The sequence below is a fragment of the Danio rerio genome, chromosome 13 (genome assembly GCF_049306965.1).
Source record: "Danio rerio strain Tuebingen ecotype United States chromosome 13, GRCz12tu, whole genome shotgun sequence".
In the NCBI taxonomy this organism is placed as follows: Eukaryota; Metazoa; Chordata; class Actinopteri; order Cypriniformes; family Danionidae; genus Danio; species Danio rerio.
In genome coordinates, this window is record NC_133188.1 from 43,795,953 (window position 1) to 43,821,525 (window position 25,573).

At 35.5% G+C, this 25,573-nt stretch overlaps 2 protein-coding genes across 8 annotated transcripts in view; both read right to left on the reverse strand.

Annotated features, from left to right (window-relative positions):
- Nucleotides 1-3,216, reverse strand: part of zgc:123010 — a 35,762-nt gene extending 32,546 nt beyond the window's left edge. For 5 of the 6 annotated variants that reach the window (XM_009307532.5, XM_068212931.2, XM_009307531.5 and 2 more), the window contains exon 1: nucleotides 2,997-3,216. In XM_009307532.5, the coding sequence (XP_009305807.1) occupies nucleotides 2,997-3,051 (55 nt within the window). In that variant the 5' untranslated portion in view covers nucleotides 3,052-3,216. 6 annotated transcript variants of the gene reach the window in all.
- Nucleotides 3,217-5,124: 1,908 nt separating this feature from the next.
- pyroxd2 (pyridine nucleotide-disulphide oxidoreductase domain 2) overlaps nucleotides 5,125-25,573 on the reverse strand; it is a 31,498-nt gene continuing 11,049 nt past the window's right edge. The window contains exons 8-16 of one of the 2 annotated variants that reach the window (XM_073919569.1): nucleotides 22,868-22,965; nucleotides 20,428-20,569; nucleotides 20,183-20,317; nucleotides 17,213-17,285; nucleotides 14,118-14,274; nucleotides 13,728-13,882; nucleotides 11,281-11,387; nucleotides 7,643-7,763; nucleotides 5,125-7,375 (exon numbers count right to left, since the gene is read on the reverse strand). In XM_073919569.1, the coding sequence (XP_073775670.1) occupies nucleotides 7,305-7,375; nucleotides 7,643-7,763; nucleotides 11,281-11,387; nucleotides 13,728-13,882; nucleotides 14,118-14,274; nucleotides 17,213-17,285; nucleotides 20,183-20,317; nucleotides 20,428-20,569; nucleotides 22,868-22,965 (1,059 nt within the window). In that variant the 3' untranslated portion in view covers nucleotides 5,125-7,304. The remainder of the gene's footprint in view (nucleotides 7,376-7,642; nucleotides 7,764-11,280; nucleotides 11,388-13,727; nucleotides 13,883-14,117; nucleotides 14,275-17,212; nucleotides 17,286-20,182; nucleotides 20,318-20,427; nucleotides 20,570-22,867; nucleotides 22,966-25,573) is intronic. The other variant, NM_001256216.1, reaches the window with a different exon arrangement.

Consider the following 25,573-nt stretch of genomic DNA (forward strand, 5'->3'; position numbering starts at 1 on the left):
ACCGAATCGTACCATGTACCAATCAGTGGACACGAGACATAAAAGAAACTTCAGAATGAAAACAATAATAGCCGCCATACAGAAGTGCCCTTCCAAACCAAAGTGCTCAAAGCTGCCCACTTCAAAGTGCCCTTCAGAATAAAGGATGTTAAGGGTACAACTGATCCCTTGAACAGGGAAGTGTTTTCTTTCCATTCAGAAGGGCTCATCCCTATGCCCTAATCCAGGGGTGGCCAACCCTGTTCCTGGAGAGCCACCTTCCTGCAGATTTCAGTTGCAACCCATATCAAACACACCTGCCTGTAATTATCACGTGGTGTTCAGGTCCTAATTAATTGGTTCAGGTGTGTTTGATATGGGTAGCAACTGAAATCTGCAGAAAGGTGGCTCTCCAGGAACAGGGTTGGCCACCCCTGCCCTAATCTAATGCTTTCAAACTCAATTCCTGGAGGGTAAAACAGCTCTGCACAGTTTAGCTCCAACTCAAACTTGCTTAATAGTCTCTAGTAGTCTTGAACACCTTGACAAGTTGGATCAGCTGTGTTTGAGCAAAACTGAGCAGAGCTGCGGCCCTCCTGGAATCGAGTTTGAAACCTATGCCCTAATCCCTTTTAGATGTCACTTCGGAGGGTTAACCCATAGAAGGATTAGGGCATAGGGATGAACAATTCAGATTAGAATCCAGTGCAAGGATGACTCCATCTTGCACACTGACTCTTTACTAATAGATACTGAGCTAAGTGTGCCTTAATAAGGGAGAGATACAAAATGTGCAGTGCAAGAGGGTTTCCAGGACAGGTTTGAAGAAGTCTTCATTAGAGGAACTGTCTTTACGACGTTAATTTCTTCCACCAAAAAATAAATATTTATTCACTATTTACAGACCCTCAAGTGGTTCCAAGCCTTTACGAGTTTTCTTTTTCTGTTAAACAAAAAAGAAGATACTTTAAAAAATGTTAGAAACAGGTAACCACTAACTTCCATATTGGAAAAAACAAGTACTATGGAAGTCAATGGCTACAGGTTTCAGCATTTTCCAACATATCTTCTTTTGAGTTAATGAGTTAAAATTGGTTTTATATTCGCACATTCCTTCAATTAACATTCCCTATATTGTCTACTATGCTAATTTGAATATAGGGTCTGAAATGACATGCAAATATGACTTGAAAACAACATTAGCACTGTTTAACTGACTGTGAACAATGTTGTACTTTGATATTCATTGGCTGCTAATATGATTTCACTACTTAAAATTTGCAAACACAACTTTTCTGAAATGATATCAAGGGGAAAGTCTGAATGTGCCAATATAAAACAAACTTCATCTCATTTTTGAGTTTAACAGAAGTAAGAAACTCACCGGTTTCAGAAAAGTGAAGGGTACTTAAATAATGACAGAATTTTCATTTTTGGGTGAACTATCCCTTTAAGCTAAACATGTACAATCCTGCTGAAATTATTACTAAATCTAGATGGATCTGGGAGGAAAACCTCATATGAAAAGGAAACTATCAGCTGTTGCAATCTCCCTCAGAGTGTGATTCACAGGCCTGTGTGTGATTTCTTCAGCATTTGTATCAGTTTCAAATGATTCAACCAAATCAGTTCAAACTAAAAACCTGTGAAATATTTGAACACAGCCGTTCTTCGTTATAATGTGAACGTATTAATTAATTAGAAGATACTTTGAAAAATGTTAGAAACCGATAAACACAGACTTCCCTAATAGGAAAAACAAATACTATGGTTACAGGTTTTCAGCTTTTCTAAAATATATATATATATATATATATATATATATATATATATATATATATATATATATATATATATATATATCTTCTTTCGAGTATAACAAGTAAAAAACTTAAACAGGTTTCACTCAAGTGAGAGGTACGTTAATAATGACAGAATTTTTATTTTTGGGTAAACTATCCCTTTAAGCCAAACATGTACAATCCTGCTGAAATTATTACTAAATTTAGATGGATCTGGGAGGAAAAACTCATACGAAAAGGAAACTATCAGCTGTTGCAATCTCCCTCAGTGTGTAATTCACAGGCCTGTGTGTGATTTCTTCAGCATTTGTATCAGTTTCAAATGATTCAACCAAATCAGTTCTACAAACCTGTGAAATATATGAACACCGCCGTACTTCATTATAACATGAACGTATTAATTAATTAGAAGATACTTTAAAAAATGTTAGAAACAGGTAACCACAGACTTCCCTAATAGGACAAACAAATACAATGGAAGTCAATGGTTACAGATTTTCAGCTTTTTTCAAAATATTTTCTTCTGAGTTTACCAAAAGTAAGAAACTCACACAGGTTTCAGACAAGTGAGGGGTACTTAAATAATGACAGAATTTTCCTTTGTCGGTGAACTATCCATTTAAGCCAAAAATGTACAATCCTGCTGAAATTATTACTAAATTTTGATTTTTTTTTAAAAGGAAAAACACTTTCGAAAAGGAAATTAGCCGTCGCAATCTCCCTCAAAGTGCGATTCACAGGCCTGTGTGTGATTTCTTCAGCATTTGTATCAGTTTCAAATGATTCAACCAAATCAGTTCAAACTACAAACCTGTGAAATAAATGAACACCGCCGTTCTTCGTTATAATGTGAACATATTTCTTAATAAAAGTGTTAAATACTTTTATTATTTTCAATATCATCTGTATATTAAACATGAAATAAGAATTTGACGCGAATATGAGTCTGACGAGACCTAATTGCCAGCTATCCCGGTGACAACCGCAGTTACATGTAGTTAAGCAATGTTTGCATTAACTGGCATGTTGATTCCCAAGATAACGTTACGGTTTTATATCTCTTTAAAACCGACTGACTCCCATTATATATCGTTACAGAAGTGCTTCAGTGAGAGATAAGCAGATTGTGTCGTGTTTTTTCTCGTTCTGATTAATGGAAAGCGAACTTTATAACTCGAACAGACAGAAACAAAGTTTGCATGCAGTGAAACTCACCGCTGAGCCCCAGTAACCGGCAGAGATCCAAACTGAACTTCATTAGTCCAACCATCCAGCATTATTACCCGCAATAGCGACACAGGAAAAGAAACACGACAGTAGGCGCGTTAAAAAGGCAGATGAATCGTCATTTTTTATAACTTGTGGCGATAGATGTGTGCTGTTTCTCTTCCTGGGCGTCGAGCGAGGCGTCAGGCGGGTGTGTTGAACTGGACTCAAGCGCCTCCCAGATCGAGCGTCTTAAAGGGCCGCAGGAGCCATACTGTCCTGGAGCAACACTTTCTATCAGAGAAAACTGCTCTCCCTGACTACTGAAAAGCACATTCTTTTCCAGGCAAGTACTATATTATGAAATGTACAGCCATACGAATATTAATGTATATGATATAATATTTTTATTATGTTATATTACTCTTTTATTTAGCTTGTAATGAACCGCCTATATTATATTGTATTATAAAAAACTTAATAAATTAAGTATACATGCATGAAATGTACATCTATACATATTCTTATGTATATTATATTCAATATTTTAGTTCAATCAAACGAGTTACAATTATTAAAATATATAAACACCTTTATGAAAGAAAACTGCTCTCAAGTTTATATTTCCTGACTACTGGAAAAAAAAATTAGGCAAGCAATATATTGTGAAATATGCAGCCATACCTATATTAATATATATTACATTATGATATTTTATATTACTCAATTAAATGTTACATTTGTCACAATGTTACAACTATTAAAAGTAATGAAACTTGTTTTTTCTATAATGGTTAGATATTTTTGTTTGCATGTTTTTTTATTTTATACATTTATTGTTGTTTTAAAATGTCCTATTTTTATTAATAGTATATTTATATTTATGCATTTATTCATGATCTTTTTGACAAGAGGGATAATACAACAGAAATCCACATAATATGATATGATAAGTTGTACATTTTATTAATAATTATACACACACACACACACACACCTCTATATATATATATATATATATATATATATATATATATATATATATATATATATATATATATATATATATATATACACACACACACACACACACACACACATACATACATACATATTGTATAACGATGGTTTGCTCTGTAGACTATCAAAAAACAATTGCTTAAAGGGGCTAATAATTTTTACCTTTAAAATGGTACATAAAAAATTTAAAACTGCTTTTATTCTAGCCGAAATAAAACAAAGAAGACTTTCTCCAGAAGAAAAAATATGATCAGAAATACTGTGAAAATGTCCTTGCTCTGTTAAACATAAATTGGGAAATATTTAAAGAAAAAAAAACAAATTCAAAGGGGGGCTAATAGTTCTGACTTCAACTGTATATATATTCCCTTTTTTTGATCATTTACATTATTTTTGATTTCATTATTTATTCTCATTTATTTAGTTACAATTGTTTTAGTATTAGTTTAACTAAATAAAAATAAGAATGTTCTTTCTATTTATCTATTTTATTTATTTTATAAAAAAAAATTTCTTTCAGCAGTTTTTTATTTCAAGTCACAAAATTGTAGTTAAACTTTAGTTTTAAATAACTATAATAGTCCTGAGTAAGTTAATCAAGTACGCCTGTATTTTTCCTGGAAACAGAATGTATAGCGCTTTGTGCTCTGTTGTGTATTTTGCATACTGTACTGTATGGTAGTAAGTCATCCAAATCTTGAAACACATGAAAAAAAAAAAACACATGTTGTAAAAAGCTACTTTCACACTGCAGAAATTTCAGAAAGTGTACAAACATTATCATGTTATAATTAATATACCCCTAAATCTTGCATCTGATTTATTAAATACATTCAGAAATTACATTACAGAAATCCTTTTGGATTCTTTGTGTAAATGAAGCCTGTAATTTTGCTCTACTGAGGTCACACTGAACTCTAAAAAATAAAGAAGGCTATAAATTATTTAAATAAATTAAATCTCATAGTTTCATGGCACCAGATAGGAGGGTTATTTATTATCAAAATTAATTAAAAAAAATAAAAAACATTTCACAGCTTTTTGGCAGAACATTCAGTATTATGGTTGTTCATGCTCCATTGAAACACACGCACAAACATACATCCAGATTCAGCTATATTAATCAAAACTGACTTCATTTTATTTACTTAAAAATTCACAAAAACCCATTTTAGGGTAACATTGTTGGGAGTGTTCCAAAGTCAATCACATACAACACTTAAAGGGTTAGTTCACTCAAAATTGAATTCTGTCATCATTTACTCAACCTCAGTTTTGTTGATGTTGTTGTTCTGAAAAGAAGATAATTTTGAAGAATGTGAAAAACCGGTAACCACTGACTTTCTATTTGTTTTTCCTACTATGGAAATCAATAGTTACTTGTTTCTAACATTTGAGGTAAGAGATTTCTGAAATTTTTAAAAATAGATAAATATACAAGAATGATAAATAGACAAAAAGAAAATGGCTATTTTTTCATATACTCATAATAAACGAAACAGAGATGTAGTGTCACAAAATACATTGTTTAGGGTTAAACATTTTCATAATTTATACAAGCAAAATATTACATGCCATTGAGAGGATGCAGAAACATGAATAACAGCATCAGGAAAAAGTTGCAATCTTGAAAGTACAATGTTTACGTTCTTATTTTATTATACAATATTTTGGATTATTAAGTGGCCCTGTAATCGTTAGTTTTTTATATTTTACTAATATTCATTTTATAATTCTACATTTTTAATCAAACATTTGCCCTCAAGTTCTAAATAAAGTGGCAAACAAGATCGCATATGAATGAGTACATTTCAGAGTATATACTTTAACTCTATGTGCTCAATACTGTATATATATATTCATTCACTTTTATTTTCGGCTTAGTCCCTTTATTAATCTGGGATCGCCACAGCAGAATGAACCGTTAACTTATCCAGCATATGTTTTAGCCAGCAGAAGCCCTTCCAGCTGTAACCCATCACTGGGAAACACCCATACACTCTTATTCACACTCATACACTACGGACAATTTAGCTAAACCAATTCACCTATCCCACATGTTTTTGGACTGTGGAGGAAACCGGAGCACCCGGAGGAAAACCACGCGAACACAGGAAGAACATGTGAACTCCACACAGAAATGCCAACTGATCCAGCCGAGGCTCGAATCAGCGACCTTCTTGCTGTGAGTGCAAGTAGAGTAAAAGTATCTGTTGTAAATATTACTCAAAGTAGGAGTAAAAAGTAGACCTTTTAAAAGTACTTAGGAGTGGTGACTATTACGCTGAAGTTGAAATGTTTACATGTAACTTGTGCGTGTGTGTGTAAACGTAGTATTCTGTAGTACATTTAGTGATTGTCAAAGGTCATTTTGATCATCACACAGTAAACACCCGTCATCTTCTCATCAGTGACATTGCATTTAAACAGTCTTTGGATCAATGCATGTAAAGTATCCTCTTGGACACTTTTTAATGCTTCCAAATGGTTTTGCTGCATGTTTAAGGTAGTTCAGTGTGGTGCGATTTACTTTCTATGAGCGATTTGAATGGACAAGAATCACAGGGCTGATTTTTCTAATCCCCATAGACAGGAAATAATAAAGTATTGACTGCAGGTTGAAGGAAAGTAAGGGTATAAAAGTGTCGATATAGCACTAAAAATGTACTACAGTATGTGAAAGTAAAAGTACTCACTGGCACTTCTCGTAAAGAGTAACCCCTGGTGTCAGGGCCAAATTCCCTCCATCGGCCCTTACGATCATGGCCTTCCAATCATCCCCATACACCGAATTGGCTGTATCACTGTCTCTCCACTCCACCAAAAGCTGGTGTGTGGTGAGCGCACTGGCGCTGTTGTCCTGTGGCTGCCATCGCATCATCCAAGTGGATGTTGCACACTTGTTGTGGTGTGGAGAGACCCTCTCTCATGATTGTGAAGCACTTTAGGTGTATGGCCATACACAATAAATGCGCTATATAAATCCACATTACTTACTTACACTTTTAAAACTACTTAGTAAATTACAATTTCTGAGAAAAATTACTCAAGTCATAGAAGAATGTGAGAAGACTTATATCGTGATATAAGATTTTTTTTCATATCGCACAGCCCTCCTTCCAAATATCTTCCTCTTTGTTCGACAGAAACAAAAAAAACTCATACTGGTTAGAAGCAAGTCGAGGCAGATTAAATGATGACAGAAGTTTCATTTTTGCGTGAAATGTCTCTCCTCATCTCTTTTCCAATTAAAAATACTCAATCGGCAAGTAAAATTTTCCTTATGGAAATCCAGGATTACAGTCTCTTGAAATCTGCCAAAACTCTGAGAGCTGAACTCCAGCCGGCTGCACCCATAACACCTCCACCTGAAAGACAAAAAACTCAGATAAATGCTGGAAAACATGATCTGTTTCGTGAATAATGTTCTTACACCTTTTCCAAAATCAAATTCAAGCACTTTCCAAGCACTTTCCTGCTGCACTTCCACATTTTAATCCAAAAGCTTGTCACTTTTCAAACACTAGGGTAAAATTCAAGGATTTCCAGCACCCTGTATGAAACGTGAGATCACACTGATAACATTTCTAAACTCAATACGTGCTGTTTTCACTGATATTTACTCAGGCACACACCTGGATGGCTGCCACTGCCACATAAGTACAATCCTTTGACGGGCGAGCGATAGTCTGCGATAGAGGGCAAAGGCCTCGCCAGGTAAAGCTGATCCAACGACATTGAGCCATGGAAAATATTCTGTGGCATACAAAATCAGGACATTCAAATGTTAGATTTCAATAACGTGATATATAAGATGTTTGGAGCAGTGCTGTCAATCCATTCAAAGAAAAATTTCATTAATCACACATTTTTTTCTGAAATCCCACCAAACATGAAAGTTTTTGATCATATTCAATCTTCGAATAAATGCAGAAACATTTATTTATTTACAAATATATGTAATATGCACATCAACTACAATTTAAGTCTATAACTCAACTCAACTCACTTTATTTCTATAGCACTTTCACAAATCACAATGGATTACCAAAGTGCTGTACATAAAATCAAATAAAAAAGCATGTAAAATATACATAAAACCAAAATACATAAACTCATATCACATGATTAAAAGCTAAAGAAAATAAGTGTGTTTTCAGTGACCTCTGAAACGACTCAAAAGTTTGAGCTGTTCTTACAAAGAGTGGGAGATCGTTCCAGAGTCTTGGAGCTGCTACTGAGAAAGCTCTATCCCCTCGACATTTTAAGCGTGATCTAGGAACTTGCAAATAGAGACGATCCATAGAGCGAAGAGATCTCACAGGTTGGTGCATAATACATTAAACCTTCATGTATTATAATTCATTATAATTTAATTATAATTATATTATAATTAAAGCTGCAGGCAGCAATGAACAGGACCTCACACGCGGACTCACCACTTCCCGGTGGTCTTAGGATAAAAAACAGGACAATAATAATTGAATCTGATATTTAGAAAAATCACAGATTTATGCCAAACTTCATTCTGTCATCAGGTGGTGTTATGACTGTGACTCAATATTGGCATGTACAGTAGATGCCTTCAGAAGAAGAATCTTATTGATCCTGTGAATTTTCAGGCAGATCTGACATTGTGTGGCTGAGTTATAAGTACTTTCTCCATGTCGAAGCACTGATTTTTGTCAGTCCTCCACTGACACGTCCTTCGACAAAAACTCTAGATCACAGGTGTCAAACTCAGTTCCAAAAGGGCCGCAGCTCTGCACAGTTTAGTTCCAACCCTAATTAAACACACCTGATCAAACTAATTGAGTCCTTCAGGCTTGTTTGAAACCTACAGGTAAGTGTGTTGGAGCAGGGTTGGAACTAAACTGTGCAGGGCTTTGGCCCTCCAGGAATTGAGTTTGACACCCCTGCTCTAGATCTTCACAATTTACCATCACAAGGGTCTTTGAATTAAACTGACAAAACTTGGATTCAATCTGATAACATTTCTAGGAGGAGTTTTACACTGTAAAGCCTGCCATTTTCTGTTGCCAGCAGGTAGCGCTATAACTGTATCTGGATATTGGCATTTAAACATGTTTAGGTCAGGACTGTTATCAAATGTGAGGATTTTGAGGCAGATTAGACAATGCATTCCTGAGTCATAACAACTTCCTGTTTCACAGCAAAACCTCAAAGTTTGTGAGGCCACCACGAACACGCCCTTCAACGAAAATTCTAGATCTTCGCAATTTAACATCGCCAAGGCCTTTAGATGACTAAAGGCAATTTTGGTGTTGATCCGATTAAATCCCTAGAAGGAGTTCGTTAAAATACAAACGCCTGCAAATGTCAAAAACAGCACTTTTTCGGCAGAGGAAGTAAAAAATATCAGACTTCCTGTTGGGTTTGAAATTTCGCTTCAATAGACTTTTTTGTAGGTATTGGCATGTTTGGTGTATGTGTCATTTTTCGGACATGTGCGTGAAATGTAACTCGGGGCGCGGTCGAGCCATTTTGCCATACCTACTTTCGAAGTCTAGAACAAACGTAAATTTTGCTTTTGTGCAAGTTTTGCGCATGTGAAAAGTTTGGTGAGTTTTCAAGCATGTTTAGAACCTCAAAAATGCGATTCGTTATAGAGAAGAAGAAGAAGAAGAAGAAGAAGAAGAAGAAGAAGAACTGCAATATGCATATTATGTACAATTTAAGTTTATAATTATATTGAAGCTTTAAACAAATGTAGTAACAACATAAAAATCATAAAAAAATATACTAAAATATTTGTTTTACTTGTTACTGTCACCGCCTCACATGTGGGATGTTTTTCAGTGCTTATTTATATACAAATATAGTTAATAAATATATAGTTCATAAACATATTCAAACTTAAAATAAACATGGAAATGACAAAATAACCACACACACACACACACTCACACACACACACACACACACACACACACACACACACACACACACACACACACACTCACACACACACACACACACACACACACACACACACACACACACTCTCACACACACACACACACACACACACACACACACACACACACACACACACACACACACACACACACACACACACACACACACACACACACACACACACACACACACACACACACACACATATATATATATATATATATATATATATATACATACATATATACATATATACATATACATACATATGAGCAATTTCACACGAGTTGCAGTGCGATATGGCATGTATAATGTCTTATAACTACTCTTGACAAACTATTTGTAATACGCATATGATCTTTAATTTACAATCTTGAACTTGAAATGTTAAAGAGTTATTGGCATGTTTTTTTTTTCAGAAATATATGTACAACAGCTGGAACTCTTTCAAATGGCTGATGAGTGCACTTTAGGTGACATTACTTCTGAGAGTGCTGATAGCCGTTCTACTGATGTCTCTAGGAAATTGTTTACCTTTTTTCTAATGTTTAACCACTGACTGTAGCTGTTCAACATTATAATTCATACTATGGGGCTATACTATGGGGTAGTTATTTTCAGTTAAACGCACAGCTCAAGTATTATACATGCAATATAGTTCCATAACATTACACTGATTAGGATCAGTTATTTCACAGCCGACAAAAGTCAATAAATGTAATGAAAACAAAACAAAGTTTGCATGAGTGAGAAACTTGCAGTTTGAGGACAAAAACCTGACAAACATCTTGAAATACAATATTTTAAGTAGGTTGAGCTGTAGAACAGATGCAATAACTGACTTAGGTTTGTTAAGTCTAAATAAGATATGTCTAAATCATAAAAAAATGTTAAATTGCAACTTAAAAGTGATAACAATTTTACTGTTTATTTTCTTATATGGCAGGATTGGGCTTCCATTGGCTTAAAGTGTGTGTCGTTAAAAGGTTTCTTTTTTCTTGTTGTCATAAAGACATCCTGCATTTAACTAAACACAATTCTTGTCAAGAAAGATGAAAAAGAAACAGCAGTTGGATACCCAAGCCTAGTTCATTTTCTAATTTTGACCATGTATTTAGACACAAAACAGTCGAGTAGGCTTGACAAACCACCTGTAGAAACGCTGCTCTAAGCACTAACAGTTCCTTTGAATAATTAGCACTTCTTGTGTGTATTGCCTCTTATTGTTGAATCACTGAATGCCTCCTGACTTGTAAGTCGCTTTGGACAAAAGCATCTGCTAAATGACGAACATGTAAAATGAGTCCATGTTTATGAAATGTAATGTTCATACCCCTCCGGTGAGACCAAAGACCCTCTCCAGATCAGCAGGGGTCAGGATGTCTTTGCCTACTATTGAGGCTTTAAATCCTGGTGCGTAACGCTCAACCCAGTCGAATACTGCCAGACAGAAAACAAAGAAACTATTGCAACACAGATCTTGTTTCTTGCAGGCATGTGATATCACTGTGGAAGCACAAAGGACAGTGTGACTGTCTTTTACAGAAAAAGAAGCTTATTCATGCGGGCATGACAGAGTGTGAATTACTGCATGGTTACAGTGAAGAAAAGATCTGAACCTCCTAATATTGGGGGTGGTCTAAAAAATGCAAAAACTGTTTTTATAAGCTGTTGAAATGTATATAAAACAATATACACCACATATACCCTATCATATGTAATACAAATGTGTGAAACACTGGGTATGTTCATAGAACAGAGAAATTTAGATAATGTTTTTTTTAATGCCTTGTTTAATGTTTCATATATGTAATATAATAATTTGTGTGATGATAAATTGATAATCCAAAACTCACTTACATTGATTGATTTATTCATTCTTTTTTTTTGTCTTTATAAAAGAAATACACTCACCGGCCACTTTATTAGGTACACCTGTCCAACTGCAAACACAAAATTTCTAATCAGCCAATGACATGGCAGCAACTCAATGCAGACATGTATTCATGGTCTAGGCAATCTGCTGCAGTTCAAACCGAGCATCAGAGTGGGGAAGAAAGGTGATTTAAGTTACTTTGAACGTGGCATGGTTGTTGGTGCCAGACAGACTGGTCTGAGTATTACAGAAACTGCTGATCGACTGGGATTTTCACGCACAACCTTCTCTAGGGTTTACAGAGAATGATCTGAAAAAAAAATATCCAGTGAGTGACAGTTCTGTCTTTGTTACAACCAATGTATACAGAAGAGCATCTCTGAAAACACAACACGTCCAACCTTGAAGCACATGGGCTACAGCAGCAGAAGACTACACCGAGTGCCACTCCTGTCGGCTAAGAACAGGAAACTGAGGCTACAATTCACACAGGCCCACCAAAATTGGACAATAGAAGATTGGAGAAATGTTGCCTGGTCGGATGAGTCTCCATTTTTGCTGCGACATTTGGATGGTAGTGTCAGAATTTGGCATCAACAACATGAAAGCATGGAAACATCCTTCTTTGTATCAACGGTTCAAGCTGGTGGCGGTGGTGTAATGGTGTGTGGGGGATATTATCTTGGCACACTTTTGGCCCATTAGTACCAATTAAGCATCATGTCAATGCCACAGCCTACCTGAGTATTGTTGCTGACCATGTCCATTCCTTTATGACCACAGTGTACCATCTTCTGATGGCTACTTCAAGCAGGATAACGCATCAAGTCATAAAGCATGAATCATCTCAGACTGTTTTTTTGAACATGACAATGAGTTCACTGTACTCAAATGGCCTCCACAGTCCCCAGACTCAATCCGATAAAGGGCCTTTAGGAAGTGGCGTAAAAGGAGATTCACATCATGGATGTGCAGCCGACAAATCTGCACATGCAAAACTGCGTTATGCTATCATGTCAATATGGGCCAAAATCTCTGAGGAAAATTTCCAGTAGCTTGTTGACTCTTATGCCATGAAGCCTTAAGGCAGTACTGAAGGCAAAAAGGGGTCCAACCCAGCACTAATAGGGTGTACCTAATAAAGTGGCCAGTGAGTGTGTTTTAGTTTTATTAATAATAAAATTAATTGTGTACCTATTAAAAAACTAATGATAGTATAAGTATAAAATTTTGATAATTTAGGTATAATTTAAAATTTTTATTTATTTTACATATTCATTCTTTTATTAATTTTCTTTTCGACTTAGTCCCTTTATTAATCCGGGGTCGCCACAGCGGAACAAACCGCCAACTTATCCAGCATGTTTTTCACGCAGCGGATGCCCTTCCTGCCGCAACCCATCACTGGGAAACATCCATCCACACTCATACACTACGGACAATTTATTTGGACTTGTGGGGGAAACCGGAGCACCCGGAGGAAACCCACGCAAACGCGGGGAAAACAAGCAACTCTACACAGAAATGCCCACTGACCCAGCCGAGGCTCGAACCAGCGACCTTCTGCTTGAGCCACTGCGTCGTCTTTATTTTAAATATTTATTTATTTATTGTTTGATTTAAAAAAAAATGCTGAAATAGGAGTCTTGTATTATCATTATGATGTTTTGCTATTGTATTTAGATTCATTTAAATTTTGATTCATTTTATTTATTTATTTGTTTGATTATCAAATGATGCTGAAATAGGAGTCTTGTAATATAATTTTATGTTTTTGTGGAAACCATGATACTTTTTTTGAGATCGTTGAACAGAAAAAAACAATGCATTAATGCTAAATAAAAGTATTCATTTTAAGTTTCATTTTAATTTGCAAACAGCACACAAAACTGCAAATAAGATACCTGTGTCCCCAAACCTCTCCTTATCCTCATCAGTCCAAGCACGGCGACCCTCAAGCAAATATGGTGTAAACTGTATAAAAAGTGACACCACGTGACATCCAGGCGGCGCTAGAGTGGGATCCAGCACTGAGGGAATGGTCATTTCTATCATGGGCCTGAAACAAAAACAAAACACACCAGAAGATGAATTGGCTTATCATGTAAATCGCAGTGGTTTGGTACAACGAATGGAAAGCCATTAGCATAAGCACTGGTTGCAAGCAACAGATGTGCTGTCTTTCTGTGACTCAGGTCATGACTTGCAAATTCAGATGTGCTGATGCCTTCATGTGTGTGTAATGTGCAAATATTAGTTGTTCCATTATAAGCCGAGCTGCAGGTTTTGCTAACCTGGAGGATGGCCGACCATGCTGACCCTCCCAATAAGCGTCTTCCAGCACCTCCACGCTCTCACAGTTCAGGTGGATTGAACACTGATGATGAGGACCCGCTTTTCCATCCGCGCCATTCGGAGCAGCCAAGAAATCTGGCAGCTTGTCTACAGCCACTGCTCAATTACAAAACACAGAGAAAGATCATCCATTTATGTGAAGCTGCTTTGACACAATCTACATTGTAAAAGCGCTAAACAAATAAAGCTGAATTGAATTGAATCATACACTGAAAAAAAATGGTTGGATTTACTCAATTTATTTAAGGTAACTGGTTGCAAACTATTTATATGGGCTGAATTCAAACAAACTAATTACATTAAATAATGCTCAACTTAAGTTGTTTGTTTAAATTCAGCCCACTCAGCAAGGAAAATAAGTATTGAACAACGTGTTCAGAGTGCAAAAATCCTGATGGTTCTGTGGGTCTCATCTATAAAATCAGAGCTTCATTTTGTGTTTTTATTGGATTCAAGTAAGGTGATTGGCTGGGCCATTCTACAGCTTGATTTTCTTTCTCTGAAAGCATTTGAAAGTTTCCTTGGCTGTGTTTTGGATCATTGTCTAGCTAAAAAGTCCTCCCTGGTTTCATCTCCATCCTCCTGATTATATAGATCTTGGACTGAAGCAGCTAATGTTAATTTACAAAGACGAAGGGCAGAGGGTTGCTGAATATCTACTGAGAGATTTCAGCTGCTGTCTGGGCTTCTACAGCTCCCTTTCTTCATGTGTTTAATAATTTTTCCCTGCACCATTTAAATTTGTCACACATAACTTCATTTTCAAAATAATTAGTCTTATTTTTTTTGCATATATAGATTTCTTTGGTTGTCAACATCAACATACGTTGAAGATTTCAAGTCAACAGCATGTTTAGAAATATGTGTCCTGAGAAAAATGGGGACGTGTTCAATACCTACTTCCCCTGCTGTATAAATTGTCTGCAACCAGTTTCAGTATGTTGGTGTACTGAAATGGAATATTAAGTAGTGGGCGGGGCTTTCTTTTTTTGTGCACCATTCATTTGTAGCAAACTATTGGTAAGAGGGGTGTGGTTAAGAATAATGAGGTTAAAGCCATCAAACTGACATCATCAGATATGTACCGCCACTTCAAACATGGAATGAAATGAACTTTGATTGAAATTTACCAAAACAATACCAAAAATCAAGCGAATTAACTTAAGGATAAATTGTTCACCTAAAGAATAACAATGTGCGCTAGCCAAATAAACTTAGTAAATTTTAATGTTACACAAACTTTAGTATTTGAGATAATTCTCCCATTTTTTTATTCTGTATTCATTAGATTTGATTAGATTAGTTTAGATTCAACCTTATTGTCATTACACATGTAGAGTATGAGCTAATGAATTGCAGTTCGCTTCTAACCAGAGTGCAAATTTAAGTAAGTGCTGCAAGTGTAAATAAATAGTATGTGCATTTGTTACAATACACAGACAGAGGTAGTATTACGGATATAAATAAAGTTAAACTAGTATGACAAAAGTGGCGACACAGTGGCGCAGTAGGTAGTGCTGTCGCCTCACAGCAAGAAGGTCGCTGGTTTGAGCCTCAGCTGGGTCAACTGGCGTTTCTTTGTGGAGTTTGCATGTTTTCCCTGCGTTCGCGTGGGTTTCCTCCGGGTGCTCCGGTTTCCCCCACAGTCCAAAGACATGCGGTACAGGTGAATTGGGTAGGCTAAATTGTCCGTAGTGTATGAGTGAGAATGAGTGTGTGTGTGGATGTTTCCCAGAAATGGGTAGCGGCTGGAAGGGCATCTGCTGCGTAAAATCTTGCTGGATAAGTTGGCGGTTCATTCCACTGTGGCGACCCCGGATTAATAAAGGGACTAAGCCGACAGGAAAATGAATGAATGAATAGTATGACAAGATATAAGATATTATAAACAGATGTGCGTACTATGGACATATTTAACTATTTAAATTAGTCTATAGATCTATGTACACTTCAGCAGGAAAAACTGTAAATACAATTTACATATGGATATGATTTGACCATATGACTGAAAGTTACATATAACAGTGCAATAGTGCATACTCCAGTAGTTCCAAAAATGTTTGAATTTCTTCCACAATAAAGATGTTTATAAATAATTTTGAAAAGCAAAATTCCATAGTATATTTTGTATCTGTACTATGGATATTTCAAAAGCTTCTGGTTTCCAACAGTTTTCAAAATATCTTGCTTAAAAAAAAAATAGAGGGTGGGTAAATAACGACAGAGATTTCATTTAGGGGTAAACTATCCCTTTAAGGCATTTACATGAGGCAAGACTTTACATTTTGTTTTTGGAAAAATGTTGCAAGAGGAACTAAACATGGAGAAACATGGTAGTGTATTTACATTGAGATTTACATGTATTTATTTAGCATACACTTTTATCCAAAGCAACTTTCAAATGAGACCAAAGAAGCCATCAGTACAACAAAAGAGAAACAATTTGTAAGCAGAATGACAAATTCCAGTTAACATAAATCTGCTTGGTGTTATAATATATAATATAATTATATATAATAATAATAATAATAATAATAATAATAATAATAATAATAATAATAATAGTAATAATAGGGCCAGGCAGTGGCACAGTAGGTAGTGCTGTCGCCTCACAGCAAGAAGGTTGCTGGGTCGTTGGTTCAAACCTCGGCTCAGTTGGCGTTTCTGTGTGGAGTTTCCATGTTCTCCCTTGCAATTTGTTTTGGCTATTCCAAAAAATGTACCCATGCAATAAGACTTTGTGATTCAGAGTCAGATTTGTGTTCATTTAAACATCAGCATATGCCTTTGCCATTTATTAAAATAGGCTATTACATTTATCAATGATTATACTTCATGCATAGTGAGTTATCTTTGTCTTGTTTTGCTTGCTGAGTGTCAAGAAAAATGTCTAAAGGTTGCTGAATTGTTTACACAAAATCAAAGTGTTAAAATATTAACGCTACTTATTTGCTGCGTTGGAAGCATGTTTTTTGCTTAAGCAAATGCATGTTTGGTTTGATGAAATGAAGCGTTAAATGATCGCTTATCTTACCGTTTATCTTGGTAACAGGAGAGGTGTAGTCAATTTGATCTACAGCTGTGATGAAAGCCTCTGGCAGGGCATCCTTTACCAAGACAACCACAGACATCAATTATTCACGATTGTCATTAAAATTTAAGTGAAAGGCTTGTGCATTGTTGCACATTGCTTTTATTATTATTGATTACTATGATTAGTCTTTCCAAATATGATTCAATAATCAAAATAGGCTTTCATAATCCATTATAGAACCATTTTAAATGATGATTTCTTTGCATTGGAGAAATGTACACACACTCAAGAAAATAACTCATTGATTGAACTCAATTTAATTGAGGGCAAGGTTTACATGCAATAAATTTGTTTAGTTAAAAAATAACTAAAAACTAAAAAAAAAAAAATGATTTGCACAATTAAATGAGCTGGTCCCACGTAATTTTCTCAAATAAAAGTTTAAATAAATTTGTATTTTTATTTAACTTAACCTCAAAGGTCTGATAATATCATGTATATCTTTTATATGTCATACATTTCAAAGTCTCTTAGTTTTATTTGAAGTTCTCCTAAATGAACTAAAAGAGACATTTTTTGGCGTATTTTGTGAGTTACATTTACAGTTTTTGAGACTGATCTCAGAACTCATTTTAAGACAGTTACTGCTCAATGAGCAAAGCAAAAAACTGCATTTTTGCTTACTAAGCTACCAACACCCAAAGCATGGGTGCTTCTGCAAGATGGTAATCTAAAAACTCAAAGCATTACTTGAAAACCTTCTAAATCTTCAAACTACAGTGAAGATTAAATTCTAACAAGTCTTTCTATTAACTTTAAACACATAAGATTTAAACACATAAGATTTACTTTTATTGTCAACATTCACCTCTCTTAATTCAATTCAAAGCATGCTGAGAATTACAAATCCTCTGACCAAGTAGTTGGACCAGCACGATTCCTTCATGTTGTCCCAACACAAAACGCTTAAGTTAACCTAATGGTTTACAAATTTAAGTAGACTGAACATAAAACAAATTAACTGGCCAAATAATTTACAAGAATTGTGTTGCTTCAGCTCATTAAACAGGTAGTTTAAACAAACAGCAGTAATCTTTTTTTAGTGCTGTAAAAAATGCCACACAATCGGTTTGTGTTAGGACAACCTGAAAGAATAAAGTTAGCTTGATAGTTTTTACTAATTTAAGTGGATTGAACATAAAACAAATCATATCTGAAAATAGTATGCAGAATTGTGATGTTTCAGCTCGTTTTAAATACGTAGTTTGACCCAACAACAAACATTATTTTTTGAGTGTAAATTAGTGAAATAGTGTTCTTCATTTTTCAAATATTTGACCCTGGACCACAAAACCAGTCTTACTGTGTGTCATACGGCTATATATTGAATTTCTGGAGAGCGCCAAATATGTCCGAGGAGCTATGCTTTTTTCAGTTTTTGTTTTCAGAAATCCACCAGAGGGCATTGTGTACGCTTTTTTGAGATCTCAGTTTTACTTCACGAGTGCCATTCACGTCTGCTCTTCACGCGTAAATCCACCAGAGGTTGCTGTCGACTGACTGATTGACTGATCGATGGACTAACCAACCTTCTTCTATCCCTAAAACCAACCAATAGTGTTTAAAAGCACCGATTGACCTGCCCACACTTCTCTAAACAAAACCATCATTTTTAAAAAATAATCCAGAAAAAAAAGCCATCAACTGATTTTTACCACTTTTTCAGATCTTATAACATTCTCACCCTGTTATTTACTTGTTTATTTTATTTTTTGAATTTTGTTTTTGTTTTTCTGGAACCGTTCTTCACCAGACTCCAACCCCTGTGCTGTGGTCAACTCCTCTTTGTGTCTCAAGTCCACTGATGTACGCGGCAAGGTACTGGACAAACTGGTAATAGCGGGAAAGCCGTCCACACAGAGGTAAGCGATCAGCTGGTTAAGCGAAAAAAGTATCATAACCCCGCAGCATTCGTTTTGAAGATGAAATGCAGCCATTCGTACTTTAGGCTACATAATTTGCGATCTCCAGAAATGCATATAGGGCTACGTTTTCAGAATGAGCCCATGTCTCAACAATACATTGTCCAAATAAATTTGTGTCTTATGCCAAAAATTATTGAATATCTTGAAAATATTATTGAATTTGCTTTGATAAGAATGAAATTTGCACTATTTTAAAGTTGATTTTCTCAATATTTCACTTTATTTATTTTTTTTTGAAGCCTCAGATTCTAGATTTTCAAATAACTGTACCCCAGCCAGGCGACGCAGTGGCGCAGTAGGTAGTGCTGTCGCCTCACAGCAAGAAGGTCGTTGGTTCGAACCTCGGCTCAGTTGGCGTTTCTGTGTGGAGTTTGCATGTTCTCCCTGCGATTGCGTGGGTTTCCTCGGAGTGCTCCAGTTTTCCCCACAGTCCAAAGACATGCGGTACAGGTGAACTGGGTAGGCTAAATTGTCTGTAGTGTATGAGTGTGTGTGTGTGAGGATATTTCCCAGAGATGGGTTGCAGCTGGAAGGGCATCCGCTGCGTAAAAATGTGCTGAAAAGTTGGCGGTTCATTCCGCTGTGGTGACCCCGGATTAATAAAGGGACTAAGCCGACAAGAAAATGAATGACTGAATGAATGAATGTATCCCGGCCAAATATTGTCCTACCTTAAACCACAGATTAACAAAAAGCTTATTTATTCAGCTTCTATGTGATGTGACCTCATTTTTTATATATTGACAATAATAACTGGTTTTGTGATCCAGAGTCTAACAATAATCCTCCTGTGACTGAACCAACACATTCGCATGTAGACAATGTTGTCAGTCAAAGAATAGGTTCACTCCTTGCGTAAACATTGATAAAGTGCCTCTAGCTCAAGGCCACAACAGCAGCTGACAAAAATGGGACGACATTAAATGTGAACAAATGGCCTAGAAGATCAAATCCATATCTGTCAGAATTGACATAAGGACTGTACCTGCGGTGTGAGACGTTTGAAGGTGACATGAGGAGTTGCGTTGGACAAAACCACTTTACTATGGACTTCAGTTCCATCTGTCAACACTACACCCTTAGCAGAACCATCCGGACCAATAAGGACTTGTTCGACATCCTAAGAACATATTTAATATCTATAAGACAATTGTTTGTATTGAATGAACGTGACAGGTTTGGAAACAATGGCTGGAGAAAAATGGTTACACCTTCTTCCTGAATACTAACTGTGTTTGTGAAAATATCTGCTCCAAGAGAGCGGGCGGAGCGGGCGATGGATTGAGGCACTCCACCCATTCCTCCCTCCACGTAACCCCAGGAGCCTTTTTCTTTCTCCAGCTCACCCATGACATGGTGCAGCAGGACATACCTACAAAATGACATTTAATTGAACATAAAATGTTTCATATCATGATCTGAATCAAGTGAAACCAGTGCTGGGGCTTTAGGTTGACATATTGTGATGGTTTATGGTTTTTATACTGTAGATCACAATTTTAGTTGCCAAATTTAATCAATTTAACACTGCATATTTTACTCACTTTTACATGAACTTATTTACAAAGTTCATCAAATTAAGTCAACTTAAGACTTCCAAGTTGCAATGGTGTATTATAGTGTAGCTCGTCCCTCTAAAAAAAAAGAAGCTAAAAATGCTTAATTTATTTCACAGCTCTGCCAGTCAGAGACATTGAGCGAAACTGTATAGACTCATAACATCCACAGTCTATAATAGAATGCTGTCTGTCTGTCTGTCTAACCACTTCTCTATCTCCGTTTTGTGGTCTATGTCAACTAGCACATATGATCTACTTTCATATCTGTGCTAGACCAGAGCGGACCATATAATTGATCATATAAAAACTGCATGCTTTTTAATCCTTATATCTTCTAATTGGATTTTTTGTCTGTTTCAGAGCACAATATATACACTACCTGACTAAAGTACTGTCACTTATCCAAGTTTTAGGAACAACAAATAATAAATTGACTTCATCATCATTTGGTAACAAAAGTGGCTTATATGAAAGGCAATGGCCTCTAGATTACGATTATTTTACTAAAAAATATATAAACTTATTAATAAAGTCATCTGGAATGGCAAAGAAAGCGTTGAAAATTTTTGATGACTCCTAGAGTTCATCAAGATTCTGTGGATTCATATTCAATGCCTCCTCCTTTATCTTACCCCAGACATGCTAAATAATGTTGATGTCTGGTGGCTGGGCTGGCCAATTCTGGAGCACCTTGACCTTCTTTGCTTTTAGGAACTTAGATGTGGAGGCTGAAGCATGAGAAGGAGCGCTATCCTGCTGAAGAATTTGCCCTCTCCTGTGGTTTGTAATGTAATGGGCAGCACAAATGTCTTGATTCCTCAGGCTGTTGATGTTGCCATCCACTCTGCAGATCTCTCACACCTCTATACTGAATGTAACCCCAAACCATGACTTTTCCGTCACCAAACTTGACTGGTTACTGTGAGTATCTTGGATTCCGTGGGTTTCAATAGGTCTTCTGCAATATGTGTGATGATTAGGATCCAGTTCAACAGATGATTTATTTACCTTCTGCCACTTTTCCAAATGATCAACTAAGTCAAGTTGTTATTTGTTGCTTTTACAAACAGGATCGATGACAAGACTTTTGTCAGGTAGTGTAGAGTGAACATTTGTATCAAAACATTTCATCAAAGTATCATCAAACTATTTAACACCCCTCATTCTTGTCTTAAATATTTTTTGATCTACTTCAAATGTTGACTACTTAAGCTACTGACCTTAAAACTAACATGTTAATACTAGCGTAAAAAACTTTTTTTTTATTTTTGAGAGGCTATAAACAAAGACAATAGAATACACAAGACATGTCGCTCGCATCTTTTTGAATTGGGAAAAGCATAATTGTCAAATACAGTGAATAAGACCCCGCCTACTAGTACAGAAGCCAATAATCGATCGCTATATGCTGAAAAAAGCCCGTCATCTAGTACAGGAACCAATTTATCGGCCGTTAAAGACTGATGATACTCAGGCGGAAAAGCTTGGACCAGATGGGAGTTTCTGCAGATTTTGTGTGATTTGGACATTTAGAAATGAAACTAAAGACACAGTTATTTTTTAATTTTATTGGTAATTTACTAGTATGAAATTCAATCGGAAGCTTGGCAAGCAATTTTGGAGAATTTGATTCAATTCAATTCAATTCAGCTTTATTCATATAGCGCTTTTACAATGTAGATTGTGTCAAAGCAGCTTCACATAAATGGACATAGTAACTGGATCAGGGTAGTTCAGTTTTAATTGTTTAAGTTCAGTTCAGTTTAGCTCAGTTCAGTGTGGTTTGAAGTCACTATTGAGAGTCCAAACACTGAAGAGCAAATTCATCGATGAGTATCTCTTGATGTTTCCCCATTCAAACAGAATGACTGAGCATACTGCCCAAAAGGTGTTTCAAAGATGGCCGTCGAGTGAAATGACTTGCCTTAAAGGGTCTTTGCTATAAATAATACAAGTAGTTTATTTATATTTTAAATAGCTAAAATATAAACTGCACTTTGTTCATTTGCATTTACTTTAAGCTGATTTACATTATACTTAGAAAACAAGCACTGAAGTTGACCCTGTTTCAACTAAGAACCAATCACTTTCAAATGTCAACATATCCTCACCCACTTCCTGGATTATTTGGGCTCGTGTTTGCTCCGATCACAGAGTCAGTGGCTAATGTAGCTATCAACGGCTCTGATTCAAACCAACGATTGAGCACCTGTGGAAAAACAAAAACAACTTGAACCTGAAAAACAAAGAAGCTTACTAATGATGTAGCTATTTCAAGAAAAAAAAATCACTCTTGAGCTACAAATTAATGCTCTGATTAGGATTTGTGCAGCCGATACAAAGTACCGATTCCTAGTCATGGTGATCAGCCGATGGCGAGTACCAATTCTGATGCTTCAAGCTTTATAATGCATAAAGCACATTTTTGCCCCTAAATGTGATACCTTAAGTCGAGATCTCCTTACCTAAGAGAATAAATTAAGGATGTTGCATATAATCCTTTAAACATGTCACATATACTCATTTAGTGTGAACAAGTCATGGTCAGAAGCAGCTTTACAGAAAATATTAGATAAACAGATAAAAATATTGGTAAGAAAAACAACTAACAAAGCAATTTGAAAATACAGCAAATGATGGAAGAAGATGTTACATTTAGAAGAAGAACTGAGATTCACACTAAATGACAAATTGTCCGTTTTTAACAAGATTTGGGAACCATTCATATTATTTTTGCAGATAGACTTAACTGATAGACTTTTACAAGACTGTTGTATGTTAATTTATTTATTTATCTTATTTTATTATTTATTTTATAATTATCTTATAATGCCTCTTTGGTTTCATTGTCCATGTACACCTAGCTTCAATTAATTTTTTTTGTCCCAGCCAGATCGATATATGATTGTAAACGTTATTCATATATGCCTTGTACTTTATTTTTTATGAACCTTCCCCAAATATTTTGATCAATGTTAGATGGGTGGGGTGGGTAGTAGGGTTTTGCATTCCTTTTTGTAGTAAGTTAAATTCCCTGTAAGTACTTCCAAAAGAATTTTGATATATGGTATATCTCTTTGTAAGGATTTAGGCAGTACTGTATGTACTGTAGGAAGGTTTTTTTAATAAAATTGAAAATAGTAAAAAAAAAAAAAAAAGATGGAAGTAGAATCCGACATGTCTTAATCAAGAAAAAGTTTGAAGCGCATATTTGATGCATCAGACGTTACAGTTTTTTTACAGACGCATAGGACACATTTCTCAATACTTAGGTCACTTTTGCAAAACTCTTTACACAAATCTCCCAACTGACTTACAGCTTGGCAAAGCAGTTCATTTCACATTCATAACACACTACAACTAGCAAAACACTTTATTCAGGTCTCAAATAAACTCATTCTTCCAGAACACAAGCAAAAGTTGACAGCCGACAAACACACTGACAAAAGAGTGACCTAAAAACACTAACAACATGTAGCATTACTGAGCGTTATAAAACAAGAACACATCTCTGTTTGTAATTGCAATATTTATATTGTTTATAACTGTAATATATGTTAATGGAATGAATCAGATATGATGCAGAATTCCTCAATATTTTATGTTGTTTATTTATTCGACATTTTTTGCACTAAGTAATTTCAAAATACAAGAATTTGTATACAAATCCATCCACTAATACCGATAAAACAGTAATGCTAATCTGGCGGATTAAACTGCATTTTTAGATTTGAAATATGTTTCAGTGAAATATTGCTGTTGAATTTTGTTGTCTTAATCAGTTTTGCATTATGTTATTGTTTTGAACATAAGTTTAACATTTATGAAAACAGTGTTAGCACATGCAAAATGTCCTGTACGTACAAAGATTTTTGGCTGTTTTTGTGTCTGAGTGAGAAAAGAATTCCTGAAATTTAAGAGATGTAGTCATTGAATGCTTTTTGTGCCAAAACAACGATAATTGATCCTGAGTTAAACCCACATAGACTTCTGTTGTGCTCACTGTGTGAAGAGTTTTGCAAAAGTGACCCAAGTATTGAGAAATGTGTCCTAGCGTCTGTAGAAAACTGTAAAATGCACACCTATAAATACATATTTGTTTATTGCAGTAAGTATATTACAAAAATGTATATTATTAAATATTCAAGTTTAAAAATAAATATTTTAACATTTTTGTTTTGTTCAGCCAGGTTTTAGTGAACTGGCAATATTGTCATAAACAAAGAACTTTCAGTTCGTATACATGTAAAAAGGTCTAAATACATGCAAGGCCATTCCAATATTTTCCTCTCCAACTAGCACGTCTGGTTTCTCTGCGTTTAAACTCGTAAACAAACACCAGTGATCGGTTCATGAGATCGGCGAGTACCGATCCAGTCATAAAATGTGATTATCGGCCGATACCGATCTCTGGCCAATCAATCGGAGCATCCCTACTACAAATGATTCATTTCTTAGCCAATGCTCATACAGCTGAAAATAAATTATGCTGAATTGAAGGATTGAGTTATTATTACTATAAAAAGAAAGCCAATATTAATCAATGCAAATTTTGCATAAAATATTAAAAAGATATGCCCTTTTCTATAAATTTCAAGCTTAAATCTGTATACAACATAAAAAAAGATGTCAAGATCTACAGTGGCAGACATGATTAACCCATCTAAAACAGCAGTTCTCAATGTTCAGTTGCGGCCTGTGTTCCTTTTTAATGTATTAGATTGCCATAAAGGTGTCAGAAAGTTTAACCTGGTGCTGTAAAATCAATCTGCTGACGCTATTGCTGTGTTGTTAATCTAACGTAAACACCAATTCTA